General features: G+C 37.5%; 1 protein-coding gene across 1 annotated transcript in view; it reads left to right on the top strand.

Moving 5' to 3' along the window:
• Positions 1-17456, top strand: part of cdh13 (cadherin 13, H-cadherin (heart)) — a 509931-nt gene that overhangs the window by 293073 nt on the left and 199402 nt on the right. Inside the window, exon 8 of the mRNA XM_059334282.1 lies at positions 15326-15504. Coding sequence (XP_059190265.1) covers positions 15326-15504 — 179 coding nt within the window. The remainder of the gene's footprint in view (positions 1-15325; positions 15505-17456) is intronic.

Genomic DNA, 17456 nt, shown 5'->3' with positions numbered 1-17456 from the left:
TGGTTAATAATAATTGGTTTATAAACCATCTATAAACATCACTTAGATGGGTATTGTAAAGTGTTGCCAAAAAGATTCCTCAATTTTCTTTCCTTCTGTCTCACCGTTTCTGTGTTCTTTTGTTGTCTTTAGTCCATCCTTTTTTATTCACACATCTAGTTGACTTTTCTCCCCTCTCCCCTACTCCTGGTTCTCCTTTGGGTCAGGAGAGGAGGTGCTTCAGCTGGTCATTATGCTCCGTGGACTGTCTGCCAGCCTCAGGGCCTGACATTTGGCTTGTAGCCTTCATTATGCCAGTGGGAGAGGAGGAGGCATGCAGAGATATGGAAATACAGGAGTCAGCTACGAAGGGGAAAACCCTGATTAAAATCCCAAACAAATTAGTTAGTATATGCATGTGTGCACATGATACTGGTGCCTGAGACAAAAAAAGCTCTATCATAGTAGCTTAGTGTCTAATTTAACAGTTCTGAATTGTGTACTTTAGTCACTATTCTTTAATGCAGCTATTCTCAACCTTGGGGTCGGGACCCCAATTGGGGTCGGGAGATGATTTCTGGGGGTCGCCAAATCATTTTAGAAGTCAGCTCTGTCTCCACTGTGTTAAAGTGTTCATGAGTTAATGTGTTTTAGTCTTTTTGGTCACTTAATGTCTTTTTTTGGTAATTTTGTAGGTTTTTTGGTCATTTTGTGTCTTTTGTTGGTCATTTTGTGGGTTTTTTTGTCATTTTTGTTTCTTTTTGGGCTATTTTGTGTATTTTTTTTGGTAATTTTGTGTCTTTTTTGGTCAATTTGTGTCTTTTTGTGGTCCATTTTTGTCTTTTTGGGTAATTTTGTTTCTTTTTGGGCTATTTTGTGAATTTTTTTGGTCAATTTGTGTCTTTTTGTGGTCATTTTTTGTCATTTTGTGGTCAATTTGATTCCTTTTTTGCTTAATGTTATGTAAATCTTTGGTCATTTTGTGTCATTTTGTGGTCAATTTGATTCTTTCTTGGGTAATTTTGTGTCTTTTCTGGCAAATCCCAAAGTATCAAGTTATTACTTTCCAAAGAGTCTCTGGCTTGAAGCTGACTGTTACACACTCAGGAGGTCAGAATGGACCTTTAAACTGATAGCAAAGGATTAAAAGTAACAATAGAATATAAAAACATATATAAATGCACAGACAGGGAGATGTTTTAGTTGTTGTCTGCTTCATTTTTTGGCCAAAATTCGTCGTATCAACTGAGTTTGTCTGACCTGAACTGTGCTTGTGAGATTCTGTTCAGTGAGCGGGGGTCGTGGTCAACATGCATGTTAAATTGGGGGTCGCGACTCAAAAAGGTTGAGAACTACTGCTTTAATGTAACAGCAAGGTGTCTCAATTATTTGGGTTTGTACATTATTCTGTTTTCCTCTTAAGGTATAATGACCTGCAGTTCGGGGGGGATGATTGACACTGAATTGCCCAAAAGCATAGTCTGTGTAGACAGTGTTTACTGCCAGTCCCTTGTGACTGTGACTTGGAAAAAAACTGGCTAAAAGAATAAATGGACTAATAAATGATGTTTAGCTCATATCAGTAGAAATGAAAATTACTTGAGGCATTATTCTAGGCAAGGTAAAAAAGAGTCAGCACACAACAGAAAATTCAAATATTTGGCCGTCAGCACTATTTTTAGTTTAATTAATCATAATTTCAATTAACAACACTCCCAGAGTTGCATACTGGTGTTGTCAGTGCAGATGCTTTAAAAGAGGGTGAGGTGACAAGTCAAATTGTCCCAGATAATTTCTCACAGGTATTCCCAGTTCCAATTCCAGTGTTTCTCATAGCATCACGAGTCTTTACTGCTGGCGCAGTTTCTTCACCTTTAGGTGGCACTGCTCTCCCGTCCTCTCGATACCTCGCTCTCTCATCCTCTCAGAAAACAAGTTGAAAGTGTCGTTGTTTTTGTGTGTTTTCCCGAGTTGGCTCTTTATAAAGTCGTCCTACCAGATTTCAATGAGGCATCCAATCTCCTCATCTCCCCATGTACTGCCGCGGCTCATTTTGTCATTTATTTTTGTTTTATCTGCTGTAACGGCTGATTGTGTTTTGCTGTAACGGCTGATTAGTGTGACGTAACTCCTTTTACCATAATTCGAGAGCAGAAGAAGAAAAACACTTCCTGTCATTGATACGAAGGTCCGAACTATAAAAAAAGTTGTTTTCACACTGCAAAAGGTTCGGACCTTGGTTGGTTTGGTCCGGACCGAGACCACCTCTTTTGGTCGGACCAAACTTTGGTCCTTTGGTCCGGACCGTGGTCCGCGGCACCTTTCACACCTGGAATTTAGGTTCGGATCAAACTGAAAAGTCCGAAAGTCCGGACCAAACGAGATAGGTGTGAAAGCGCCCTTACATGTTTGTGTTCAGAAATTCTGTTTCAACAACAACAACTGTGCACAACCAGAATTAATGGACTGATGATTTGAATAATGAAAAAAAAATCATGTGAATGAAGTAAAATGTGTTATACTGATTGTATTATTATACATATTGTATTTAAATCATTTTATTCTGCTGTAGAGTGCCTGTGGTTGAAACCCTCCTGACAGAATAGAAGGAGTTTGAGCCGGAGTCAGGAAGTCATTGTGACTTGGCTGTATCAAGGACTCCTGATCTGAACCATTTCAAGCTATCCATAATTGTGTTAAATTTCATCCTGATGAAAAAGTTCTATGTTAGTGTAACCAGGTTGAGCGATTGGAGAAAGGGATTTTTGGTCGCTTTTGTAAAAAGCAATATGATTCAAGAGTTTTTATAATCTTTATTCTGATTCCCATCTTAGGAACACTCCTCTCCCAATCTATTTTCCCTTTTGAAATGACGTGCTGCAATTCAATTATTTTTTCAATTACCACGTTAAGATGTGATTTCATTCCCCAGCTTTTGTTGCCATTGTTTGGATGGAGGACTTGTTTACCAGCTTCTTCTGTTCATTAGTTTGTGTGTTATTTACATTCTCATTAGCCAGTTATTTATATTCTCATGAGCAACTGTGTCATTGGTATGCAGTGATGACTGGAGTCTGTAAACTACACTGTAAAAAATGTCTGTAGATTTTACAGTGAAAAACTGCTAAACCATGACAGTAAAAGTGGTAAAAATGATAAATGGGTTAATTCAGTTTCAGTAACAATGAAACACTGTAAATGTATATATCAGCCAAAACACTATTTTTTTTTTTTTTACATTTTTTTTAATTTTATAAAATACATTACTCCACTGTAAAATACACTGGCACCATGTTTGTAGCAAAAATACACTGTAATATATATACAAGCCATCATTTTTGCATCCATTTTTTGTAATAATACTTTTTCTCATTGTTAAATGTACTAAACACCATAGCTCTACAGAAATATACTGTAATATTTAATGGTAAAATCTTTAATTCATGCTGCATTTATAAAGTATTTTCTTGTCAATTATATGGCAGAACAGCGTTTCTTTTGATGGAAAAACGTTTTATTTTTATGGTTAAATATGGAATAAAATGTCAATCTTAAACGGGAAATCAACAGTGCTAATATAATCTTACCGTAATATTACAAATAGTTGCACCATATTTATTACGGTAAAGTTCTGGCAACCACAGCTGCCGTTTTTTTACCGTTAAAACAACAGGTTTTTTTACAGTGTATGCATAAGCACAACCACTAGCACATATATTTCTATCGTATTGTTCACGATAATATTGGTATATTTTTTTTATGGTTAAAAAAAATGCATATCATAATATTGGCAACATTCCTACTTCTTTTTTTTTTCAACTCTCTTTATTAATTTTCTCATTTTGAACATAAAACATAACAGTCACACATCCACAATACACATTTACACGTACACAATCACATTTAAGTGTCTTTTAAATTATATTAACTAATATATCTCAGTATGAAAAAAACAGATAAAGGGGGTTACTTTAAGAAATAATATTGTACTTATATATATTCATACACCCAGACATATATATATATATATATATATAAAAACAAAAAACAAAGACGGAAATTAAAAATTAAATCACAAAAAGCTACTTACTCCATGTCGCTAAACACATGCAGCTTTCAAAATAACAGCACAGTGTGTTAAGAGAATCCACCACAGAACTTACAAGAAGACTGTCAAAATAAGATGCCTTAAATAAAACATAAAGAACCTTTATTCTCCTTTACAAAATGTCATTAAAATATGCCCCCGGAATCCCTAAATGGTTATTTCTATTATTTTCTCATACTCAAGAGTCAAGAGTAATTTTTTTGTATTTGGCAACTGTTGAGATTTGCACTTCAAACTACATTTCAGATTTTTAATTATTTATACAGACTAAAAAAAAATCTTATTTTTAAGTATTTGGTAATATCGTCAAGAATATCGTTATCGCACAAATAGCCTGAAATATCGTGATATTCTTTTAGGGCCATATCGCCCAGCCCTAGTTTGCCTGTTCTTTCTTTCTTTGTGAATTACACTGGGTTCTATCAGCATAAGTTGTTCATTATCTAGCTATTGCCAGTGGTCCAGCTGTGTCTGAGAGTATAGACTGTAGAAACAGCATTGTGGAGGAGGTAAGACAGGGCAGCTGGACTGTATTGCTCTTCATTCTCTGCTCGGGGCTCATTATCTCAGATTTAGTTTCCATGCAGCAGAGCTCAACTACAGTTCTCTGCTGACGTTATTGCATCTAAATTAATTAATTTAAAAAAGTTTTACAACATGCTGAATGGTGAAACTCTTTACAATACAAAGGTTGCTTCATCCCCAGCTGTAAATCAAGATTTTTCAAAAAATACTAATTGCAAACGTAAAAATATCAAGTTGCAGATTGATGTGGGCACAATGTGAACCAAGACTGCTGAAAACCAGACAATAACCATCATTTATAAATGGTAAACAGATAGTTTATTAATGTTTAATCATAATTTATAAACCATTCATAGGCCTTTTAGAATGGTAAATACATAATTTATTAATGTTTAACTAACTACATAATTTATAAATGACAAATAGATGGTATATTAATGTAAGTTTATCGTTACTTTACCATTAACAAACAATTAAATTATAATTAATAGTTTATTAATAGTTTTAGTTGCACTGATTTTAACATTTTTAACACCAAATTAAGTATGTTAATGATTATGAAATGATGCATATACCTTTAAGAAATTGGTTGAAAACATTTAAAGATTAAATATGTATAGCACTTTGTAAATGGTTAATAATTGGTTTATAAACCATCTATAAACACTACTTAGTTGGTTATTGTGAAGTGTTACCATACATTTTTATTTTTTATTTATTTTTTGGCCTTTTCAGCTTCATTTGACAGTGCTGGAGATACAGAATAAACCACCGGGACGCCCTGATATTTTATGTTTTTGACTTTAAGGAATCAATTATTTTTTTTAAATCGTCTGTCTGACTGTTTTACAGAGACTGTAAAGTGTTTGCATAAAAAGATTTTAACAGTCTGTAAAAGAGCCAATGGAAGGTGTGGTCATGAATCTCCCACTTCTCAGTTTGTTAGCAATCTGTCAGGACACGGGATAATTTTTTTTAATCCAATGAATCACTCTGAGATGGTCTCTGATGCCAAGGGGAAAATAAAGTCAACTATTAGTCTTCATTTTAACGAAGAAAATAAAAAAATCTATATTGTATTAATGCACCACAGGAAAGACACTTCTGCAGATGGAAGTTTTTGAAGGTAGGAGTTAATTTTATGGTGTAATAAAATTGCTCTTGAGAAAAGTGATTTTTCATAATTTACCTTCCCAGGCAGGCTTTCCTCCACTCGCAATGTCACAACAGTTTTGTGAACTAATATACAGAATTATATAAGTTTTAAAACCAAAGTCAACCATCAGTTCTCATTGTTTTCCATGTCACGGCCTTGTTGGAATGGTTTCTTGTCAGAAATATATCATCTAGTAGATTCTAATTATGAATTATTTCCTTCATAATAATCTTTGTCATAACTTCAGTGGCTGTAGAAAAACACATTTACTGATTTTTTTAAGCCATATACAACTTTACATTAGAACATTTGTCATTTAGACAAAGTAATTAAAGTAATTAGTACTTTAGTACTTTACTTTAGAAATTAAAGTAAATTTACTTTAGTAATTTAGTACCTTGATTGTTTGTTTTTATTCTTCCTGTAACTTGCTTTGGATGAAAGCGTCTGCTAAATGACTAAATTTAAATGTAATTATAGAGATTCTGTTAGGTTGTATATTTTTTAGTATATGTATATGATAATCACTGACTGTCCCAATAATACCAAACATATTCTTCGTTTTCCTTTGAGAACATATGCCTAATATTTGTATGTGCAATTTGTTACATGATCAGCCAAACATTATTTCTGTTTATAGTGCATATGTACCTTTTTTATAATGCCAAATCTTCCTTTTGGCACAAGAGAATCAACCACAATGTTTACTAACGCTACATTTACACGAGGACGGTCTGAACAGAAGACGCAAAAGTGGCGTCTTCACTTTTTATTCCTCGTTTAGACGAGCGTTTTCGGGAGGAAATCTGCTGCATACGGTGACGCAAAAGTGTGTGAAATTGGATTGTATGCAGCCAGGCGGCATCACTTAAAGCCATAAGAGCATCTTTGGGCATGCAGAAGTTTTCACGCCACACATTTTCATCAGCTACTCCTTCCACAAAGTTCTCCACCATCACTAGATCTCCCAGGTCTCGTTCACAGCCGTCTGGCTCGCCTCCGACCAATTGCTGCATCCAGAATGTGATGGAGGTAATTCCAGATCCTTCTCTGTTCACTAATACTATCTGTACATATCCTGTACATTTGGTGGAAAGACTCCTGTAAGTTTATTAGAGCTGCCAGAGCAGCTTGAAGGTCCGACGCATGAAAATAATCCACACGTTTGTTTATTTCCTGTACTGGAGCATGTATGTGACGTAAACACATACGTGACGTGAGCAGATCAGATCAGAGTTTTGTGTCTTGTCAGTGTAGACGACACGCTACGGAGGAGAGGATTTAACTTTTCCACTTTGGAGGGTGGTTTCAGATTTTTGCGTCTTTAAGCCCCAAAAACGCCGTCACCGTCTAAACGAAAGGCACTTCCCATAAAATATTTTGTCGTTTTTACCCGCAAGCGTCCTCGTGTAAACGGGGCCTTAGACCCTGTGGAAATGCTTTTGGTCCACTCGTGTAAGACAGTGCAGATGGCAGAGTTCCAGATAAATAGGCAACAAGGCAGGTAAGCAGGCCAGGAGGTCTGGTCCAATGGAAGAAATAAAGATGCAAATGTATGTAAGTGTTGATGGTGCCTAAAGAGATGACGGGATATGAATCAGTTTAATGGACTGGAGAAATGTATTATGTTCAGACAGGCTGTGTGGAGCAGCCCTATAGTACATACCGATATAGACCGGCACATTCACTATGAAGCTTGGCATAACCCTGCTACAGTCTGGGGAAAAAAAGAGAAATCTGAAAGATTCCAAGTGTCTACTGCAGCATGACAGCCTTTTTCCAGTGCAAGCATGAAGTGATTTGATCTAAAGAAAATCAGATCTTTAGAATCAGCTTTTTGAAATGACAGGTGGGCTTCCAAACACTGTAGACCAATGTAGTGGTGACAAAAGGTAGACAGGCAGAGTACACTGCAGCATTCAGTCAAACAGATTGCCTGACAGCTGATGAAATTGAAAATGAAAAAAATCACAATGCATTTTTAACCCTTTTCACATGCCATTATATACAGTACATGTATGGGTATATGTCAGAAAATGTTTTGTTGTATTGTTATATAAAAATTCTATCGCACTTTCTATCAAATGCTATGGTGGGGACAAACTCTGTCCACAGAAATATATAAAGACCTGGAAAAATACTCAAAACTTTGGAGTAACAATGTGAGTGAGGTCTAACTAACTCAGGAGAAGCTTTGCATATTTTGACCCCACCGTGTGTTACTGCGGCCTGTACATGCAGATGAACGCCACCAGATTACGGCGCACTTCTGCTGGTGAATGAGTGGCTTAGCTCTAGAGCAGTGGTGTCAAACTGTGGCCCGCGGGCCAAATTTGGCCCGCAGTGTAATTTTATTTGGCCCGCGAGGCAATAACAAATTATTATTTTATTATTGTACTATAAAAGCTGACCCGCCGGTATTATACGGCGCATTTACCGATAATACTACAAATCCCACAATGCCCTGCTGTTGTGTTGGCGCGTCAATCAGGACAGGACCCAGAAACACTCCTCTGTGACAGTCGTCATAGCAACCTCAAGCTAGAGCTGTCTCCCAGCTACCCCTTCCCAAAAATGGAGAAAAGAAAGGCAGAATTTATTAACCTGTTGAAAAAGTTTATTTTGATATTTAAATCAGAAGGATGCAAATAGAAAAGAGGCATACGGTTTTTATTTAATTTTTATTTAATAAATTAATGACATTGATGTGTTTATTTGAAATTTGATTTTGCATGTCTGCACTATTTAGTTATATATTGTATGTTTAAAAGCGTTGCTGGTTCCATATTTAATGTTAAAGCAAAACATGTTTGGTATATATTAAAAGGTTTATTTGTTCAATGTTGGCCCGCGGTTTTATTCAAGTTTTACATTTTGGCCCATTGTGTATTTGAGTTTGACACCCCTGCTTCAAACGGTCATAGTTTAGCAATAGCATAGCAATGAATATTTACTGTGTACATTTAAATAGCTGTGAACTTTTCGGATGTTCTTGTCTTAGAATTTTGTCACTGTCACTGTGTGTTTTCAGTTAGTGAAAGTTAATTCTTACATGTAAAGTCACTAAAAAATGTCTTGGTCAGCATTCAGTTGTACTAAAAGACACTCAAATTATTTAGTTAGCTAAAGATGCTCTAACGTCCACTGAGACATGACTGTGTGTATTTACATCCCAGTAGGGACTAATTTTAGATGTGAGAGAGAATAAAAAAGAAAATCACTTTCTGCTTCTGTAACTGTCCTCTTGGATAGTTGTTTCATCAGCAATGTATTGTGATGAAAGCACATTAAAATATTTTTTGTGTTCTAAGCAAACACTATTTAGTTGTTCACTTTTATTCAAATACCTGTCCCTGGCTTCTGAACTCGTTTTGCTTTTAAACTCCTTTTTTTTCTTATGATTTCTGAAAAAGAATTAACAACATTTCATTGAAAATAGGCCTTTTTCAAACTATTATTACCATTAATGCCTGTGCTTTTTTGCTGGTTGATTCATTTTAATAGTTTAAGAGACTAGAAGAGGCAAAACTTAAAAAAAAAAAAAAGCAAATATAAGACAATGTATTATATTTCCCATGTTTTTCATCATCTTGTGACCCCTTATGCCAGTAGTTCTCAACCTTTTTGAGTGGCGACCCCCAATTTAACATGCATGTTGTCTGTGACCCCCACAGACTGAAAACAATCTCACGCGCACAGTTCAGATCACCCAAAAAAAGAAACAAAATGACCAAAAAAATTAAACAAAATGACCTAAAAAGACTCAAAATGACCACAAAATGACCACAAAATGACCAAAAAGACTCAAAATGACCAAGAAGACACTAAATTACCAAAAAAAGACGCTAAATGACCAAAAAAGACACAAAATGACCCAAAAAAGACACAAAATTACCAAAAAAAAAGGAAACAAAATGATCAAAAAAGACACAAATTGACTAGAAAATGATCAAAAAAAGACACAAAATTACCAAAAAGACTAAAACACATTAACACATGAACACTTTAACACAGTGGAGACAGAGCTGACTTCCAAAATGATTTGGCGACCCCCAGAAATCATCTCGCGACCCCAATCGAGGTCCCGACCCCAAGGTTGAGAACAGCTGCCCTATTGCAACCCTCATGTTCAGAACCACTGCACCAGCCTGTAAAGGTTTCTGAACGGTGTTACTAATATGCCCTTTAAGAAATACAAACTCAAGCACAAAGCCTATGAGTTGAGAATTTGAATCATGTGAAAAATACATATTATTTTGCACAGCTGGTCTGAGTTTGCTATGTAATGTGTCATGTAATACATATTTAAAGCCACTAGAAATTCTAGTGTTTCTCTGTAACATTTGTAGCAGTGTGTGAGATTTATACTCCCCTCACCCCACTCACTAAAGCCACGTTTGGTTAGCTACTGTAGATATATGGAGCTGCTGAGTTTTTGGTCTCATTTGCTGGTTTTATGCTTTCTTTAAAATAGCATTTTTAGACATGTATCTAAATCAACTACAGTATTTATTCTCTTTTTAATTTTAAATCAATGGACTTGAGCATTCGCATTGACAGTGTATCATACACAGCTATAAAACAGCCGACACAAACAAAAGTGTGTAGTATGAAATATTTTAAACTGTTTTTGTTTTTAACACCGCATAGTGCATACAAAATATGAATTAAATCACTTATCAATCATGTTTGAGAACGACTAATAGAATTACTGTCCCTCAACAACTCAAATGCGCATAACTGCATGTGTTTTAGCTTACAAAACCAGCTTGTTTAGCATTAGCTAGCATTTAGCAATAGCTCAATTAGCATAATTAGCACAATTTCCACACAGAAATAGAAAATTTACCACATTCTCAACTTCAGTACACACTCTTACATACCTCCTGTTGGTTTTAAATATTTTTCTCAGAAGCATAACGACACATACTAATGATTTATTCATGAAATGAGTGAGTAATAAGCCGTGGTCGGCAGCCGCTAGCATGTTATGCAAATGCTAATAGAGGCTAATGGTTACTACTCACCGGACTTTTCTCTCAAAAAAAACACAACAACACGGTAATGTCCAGCACCTCAAAAACCTCCTCACGTTTGCGGATACCTCCCGGGATCAATAACTCAACATTAAATAAAGTTTTAATGACTTTTTGTCTAGTTATTAGCATTATCGTGCTCGGTGAAGAAAAGAAAAAAACAAGCCGGGAATCAGGGAACTAGCATGAGCGGTGATTGAGCGTGAGGGATGTGCACCCTGCTGGTGAAATTAAAGAACTACAACTACAAACTCATTCAGACTGTATAGCCCAACATGGTTCACCTAGAAATATTGGGGATTACACTATATATATATATATATATATATATATATATATATATATATATTCCGATTACGATTATTATGATTTAAATGGATGGACCGAAGTGCTTCTGCAGCCGCCGCCAGCGCCCCCTGCTGGAATTTTCGGTAGAATGCAGCTTAAGGCACTTCCTGGTTTGCCTCCCTGCTCAGACCCGGAGGTTGCCGCCTGGTTTAGGTGATATTTTTTTAATATGCCCTCTTCACATATGTTGTCCTGAAAAACTTACAAAAATACAAAATGTATAATCCCAGACACACACATTCTGCCCCACTGGTGCCTTTTCTTTACTCAGAACTTCATAGTATGGACAAATATGACTTTTAAGGGCCCAAAAAATGTTGGAAAGAATTTGCCAGATAACCAAATGTTCAGTGGAGGCGGTTCCTCATGTTGCCCTTCTACTATTCTTCTGTTTTTTCAGGTTCTTCTGAATATGTGCTTGTAATTCATGGTGATGTACGATCTCCACAGTATCACTTTTGGATGAGATGATTCATCTTTGAACTTCCTTTGATCTCATTCACACCTGAGAATAGAATGGGTCAGCTCTTACTCTTTCTCAGTCACTTGAGTCTGATTAATATAAATCCCATTTCAGGTTTTGAAATATCCATCGTACATGTTGAATAATTTAAAATGAAAATCCAATCACTCACACTCGCGCAGATACACTGTGACACATCGACAGTGTGTGCACACACTCAGTAGACTCAAACACATACTACCATCACATTTACCCTTTTTTTTAAATCTGGTCTGTGTTCTCTTGCTTCATCTTTTCACACTGTGTCAGCTCCCAGGCGGCACCCACAGATCTGCTGGCCCCCACTGATTTCCCTTGGTGTTTGAGAAAGATATAGGAGTTAGCTTTAGGCATCGCACCGTGTCCCACCAGCCCGTGTGACGAAATCAATCCACAATATGTGTATCTGTGTGTACCGCCTTTTTCTGTGTCAGTCATCTGGGTCTCTTCATGTGTGAATTGTGATGTTTTACCTCATAGTCCTGCTCTCTGTTTTATACCACAAACTCTTTATACAGTAACCATGGCAGATGGGCCCAAGTGATAGCGAGGTAATGGCAGTCCTGCCATCCATCCCACCATATAACCATCAAATGCAGTTAAGATTGAATGAGCCTTAGATCCTGCCAGAGGATGAAACTAATAGGACAGGACGATGAGTCCACGCCAAAGCCATCCGCATGACATCATACTGTGATCAAACCCAAACATCAGCCCCCTTGTCCCATTACAGAGTGCTGGATGGTTATCATGTAAGCTGATTGATGCTGATGCCGTGTTGGGTTTCGGAGTGACCGTATGTTTATTGTTTACATTATACTCATTTGTGAGTGGAATTATGTTATCTGATGAAGACATTAAGGATTGAGAGGGCCAGTTTGTCTCATATAAAACATGTAATGTGATTGCGTTCAAGAGACTTCAGTTAGCCGGCAGAATGAGAACATAATTCACTGAGATCTGTTCAAGATAACCAATTTAGTCATCGTTTTTAACACTAATTTGCCTGCTGGTTGGTGTGTCCGCGTGCAAAACTGTGTGCGCGACTATGTGTGTTTGTGTGCAGTCTCACTGAGTCATCTCTAACAGTGTGGCTTCGGAGGTGTGAAGTGGAACAGAGTAAAGGTAATGAAGGAGATGGGACTGTGTAATTATTCTGCAGAGGAAGGATTACTGGTTTACTTAACCATTAATGGTTCACCTTGAAGTGCAAATGCCAAGGGGATAAAACCCACACCTCTCTGCCCCTCATTACCTTCAGCTGGACTAAAGACGTTTGGCACTAAGCCACCATTATTTAATGTGGACTTTGCATATTTTCCAGGAGCCCTTTTGTGTCTTATTTGAATTGTTTGGCTAATACACTGTGGCAAAGTAGTGTCGGGTATTAAGAAGAAGCATGAAAAGAGATCGATGTTTATGAGCCATGCTATGCAGTGCTGCTACTTGGTGCTTAGGAGAATGTTTTGTTAAATATGTGGGCCAAATAAGAAATCACAAGGGGCTTCCCGCGAGAAAACACATGAAACTTCAGAGAGCTTAATCATTTCACAAAAGAAAAGAATCAGCTTTATGTAAGGTAACCCATTATAAATGCCAGCTCCCGTATCGATTGCAAAACTGAAAGCTGAAAGCAGAATCATCCTCATAGATTAGTGGTGTCATTTTAGAATTACAGTGTATTATTGCAACCAAATCTGCTGATTATAGTTCTTTACTGTTTATAGTAAAAATGACACCTCCCCACTTAAATGAATCACTTCAAATTTCACACAAACACACTTGCACAATATTTAGTCTTACATCTTAAAGTGTGTCAGATTTTCCAGAGCTGCCCATCTGTGTCTTAAACCCACTGTCTCATCAGAAAACAGTCACTTATCATAATAAACAAAGTTAAAAAGAAAACAGTCACGTATCTCTCTGAGAAGAAGACAAACTTTGAGCTTAAACCAGAGGTGTCAAACTCTGGCCTGTGGGCCAAATTTGGCCCGCAGTATAATTATATTTGGCCTGCGAGGAAATACCAAATGACAACCAGAGCTGGCCCGCCGGTATTATACAGCGCAAATAATACTACCAATCCCAGAATGCTCTGCTGGTGTTTTGGCTTGAACACAGTAGATCAGTGTGTAGCAAACTGAGCAACAATTAAAGTTGTCTTTATGCACTTTTTCTTGCTAGTCCAAGGCTTGAATGGTTGCACATTCATTGAAGGATATTATTATTAGTCATTTGGTTTATTATTGTTATTTTATTCTTACATTTATTTTTAGCCTGTGGAAAAAGATTACTGTTAAATTTAAATTAAAAGAAGGCCGCATATAAAATAAAGGGACATACGATTTTTATTTAAATTTTATTTAAGAAATGAATGCCGTTGATGTGTTTGTTTGTTTTATTTGATATTCGATTTTGCATGTTTGCAATATTAAGTTATATCAAGCTTTGTTTGTTCCGTTTCGTTTGAACTTGTTTCGGTCAATTTTTTCAATAAATATCAATGTTGGCCCGCGACTTTGTCCAAGTTTTACATTTTGGCCCACTGTGTATTTGAGTTTGACACCCCTGGCTTAAACAAAGCGAAGAGGGATTCAGCAGGTGATATTTTAACCAGAGGTGTCTGACTGCAAGCTGGTGACAGTAAGAACATGAAGCACTGGATGAAGATGCAGTTTATGGACACTTGGAGGAATGGAAAACACTACTCAGAAGTGACACGACCTAACATGGTCTATATTTGTGTGTGTGTGCGTTCAAGGAAGCATGTTTTTATACATTTGCTCATGTACATTCCTGTGTGTGTGAACTGAGAGAGAGTATCTCATCACTGGCAGGAGAGAGAGAGATTGAGGGTTGAGGGTGTATCAAGGATTGCCTCCTATTTCAGCTCAGCTGCAGCGGGCAGGATTTCCATTTTTGTTTCCATTATCCAATAAAATGCACCATGCTGTTGGAGCCGACACGAGGGAGAAAATACATTAACGGCTAACTTTCTAAGCGGCTATCAGTAGTTTGAAATTGTGCTTTTAATACACCTGCTGCCATGATTGCTGCCATTTTAGATCTCCAAACACAATACATATTGTGCTACATGAGAAATATTATGTAGACCAGAGGGTCCCAAACAGGAGGACAAGTTAACCCACTAAACCAGTGGTTCTCAACCTTGGGGTCCCGACCCCAAATGGGGTCGCGAGATGATTTCTGGGGGTCGCCAAATCATTTTGGAAGTCAGCTCTTCTCACTGTGTTAAAGTGTTAATGTATTTTTGGCAATTTACGCACACGACACTAAACCCCAGGGGTGCTGCGTTCAATACCCATGGTTATTCAGAGATGGCAAGTGGAATCACATTACTAATGACCTGATTAACTATGTTACATATAGAATGTAATGCATTTGAAAAAAAGAGAATGGCAGGGCTCTGATTTACTATTTCCAAGTTTCATTTGTTGCACTTTGGACATTTATTTCAGGAGCTTTTTCCTCCATGTGTTGGTTGCACAGTGAAAAATGCTCAGATGCTCTAAAATTATGTTTTATTCTTCTAAAAAAATATATTTATATTCACCATTCACACGCCAGCCTTTTGCTGTCTCTGTCACATATTTACATGAGAAAGTATGCTTGAATCCAGACTCACCCCTGTCTCTCACTGTCTCCTGCAGGAACCACGGTGATGACAATGACAGCGTTTGACGCAGACGACCCCGCCACAGATAACGCCGCGCTGCGCTACAATATCGTGAGGCAGTCGCCAGACAAGCCTTCCCCCAACATGTTCTACATCGATGCAGAAAGAGGCGACATTGTCACCGTCATCTCCCACAAGTTACTTGACAGAGAGGTGGGTTGACTTGGCAGTGTGTGCATATATGTGTGTGTGTGTGTGTGTTGGATGGCTGTGCACTGACTGATGGTCCTTTTCCAAGTGGAACAGAGTGTGACTCTTTGCTGGACAGGTTCTTGTCACAAGCCGTACACATGTCGCTACCATTTCTGGGCTGCAGCTAGTGGTACAGCAGCTCTCCCTCAACATGTCACTAATGCTGTCACACTGTGTTATACACAGTGGTGGGCCGTCAGGGCCAGCAAGGCCTTCTCTGCTGGCCTAACATAACCAGAAATCATGATCATGATTATGATAAAGGTTAATTTAATTTTTCATTTACTTTCGCTAAATATCTAAAAGTATTCATATTGTCTTCATGTCATATTATGCTCCTTCCAGTGCTGTTGTTTTTAGGTTAGAGTTTTTATCCAATCAGAATTCAGCCATCTTATGTTGCCAGGCTGTATGAAATCTGCCCGGGCCTTCAGAATCAGGCGGTATGTTAACGGTATGTAAATAATCTGGCGCATTGGCGCATTGTACATTGTACTCAAAGCAACAGGTCACAGAAAGTAGTGATACGTCACGTTTTGACATGAAAACGTTTTTTCACAAAGAGACTTGTTTATTGTGTCGCTGTCGCCAAAGTATGGCCGTCTTATTAGTGTCTTTCTGATATTAAACTGCGATTTTGCAATATATTGTACAATCTTGTTAAAGCTTGCATATTCTTTGTGGACTCATTTAATAAAACTTTTTGGAAAGATAATTTTAAAGACCCTTTTATTTTTAAGTTTTGACAGTAGCATACCAGATATGTTTTAATTGCTGATGCGGTATTGTTGATTTTTAAAATGCGCCGGATAATAGCCCATTTTGTACACAACTGAGGTGATGCAATGCCTAGTAGTGCTTAAGTGTGTTTCTAACTACTCTCCAGTCCTGGTGTTATAAATGCTGGCATAATGAAAGGTATTTATTGACTAAGTTGGACATCACTGAAGGCCTAAGTGTGAAATGCACCGCCCGCCACTGTGTTATACAGTATGTGTGTGTTTTGAATGCCACCTTCATGTGTGTGTGTGTGTCTTTGTGAGAATAAGTGCTGGTGCATTCCAATGAGCAGGCGCAGACGCCAGATGAGCGTCTCTCCATTTCTCCGTCTAACCGGAGCGAGACAACAGGATGATTGCTTTTTCAGCAGGGTGACGAATGCCAGAACATCGATTGGGTTCGCTGGTGGAAGAGGAATATTAGCTGTTGTCAGACACTTAGCGCATAGTTTAATTGAGGTGATACACACTCATTCGCCGGCTCTGGTGGTGTCCAACAAGCCCGGCTGAAAACCTCCCATCCGGAACTGCTGGAACGATGGCATCTAACCGCCCTGATGAGCCGCTCCCCGAGCTACAGTAAACTGTTTAATAGAGGCGTAATTGATTAAAAGTATGGTGAAATGAGATGTAATCAATGCAGTGAGCCAACATGGTCTCACAGAAATCCGTGAAATAGCCACGGATTTGCTTAACTCAAAATCCGTGGAATAGCCACGGAATCACTCAAATTTCCGTGAAACTGACACGGATTTCGCTACAATGCAAGTTAATGACAGTCATATCCCGTGGCCCTATTGGGATGCAGATCTTCAGTAAAACCCTTTTATAAATGTCTTCATGTCATTTGCTGGTTTCTTAGTTTTTTACTGGAAAATTAAAAATAGTAAACTATCAACAGTTTCACTCAGAATCCCATTTTTTAAACCAGAAAATTGGAGAATAGTGACAAGTACCCAACTTCATAGTTAGCTTACAATTAAGTTAAATAACTTTTTTTGCATACATTTCAAATTAAGCAAGTTGTAGCAACTTTTTTTGCACACGGCCGTTATCTACTTTGTGTCGAAACCAGAAAAGCTACTGATAGATGTGTCATAGATGCAACATGGTCTCACAGGAATCCGTGAAATA

Source organism: Centropristis striata, chromosome 6, assembly GCF_030273125.1.
Source record: "Centropristis striata isolate RG_2023a ecotype Rhode Island chromosome 6, C.striata_1.0, whole genome shotgun sequence".
Lineage (NCBI taxonomy): Eukaryota > Metazoa > Chordata > Actinopteri > Perciformes > Serranidae > Centropristis > Centropristis striata.
This window is presented reverse-complemented; position numbering and strand designations above follow the sequence as displayed.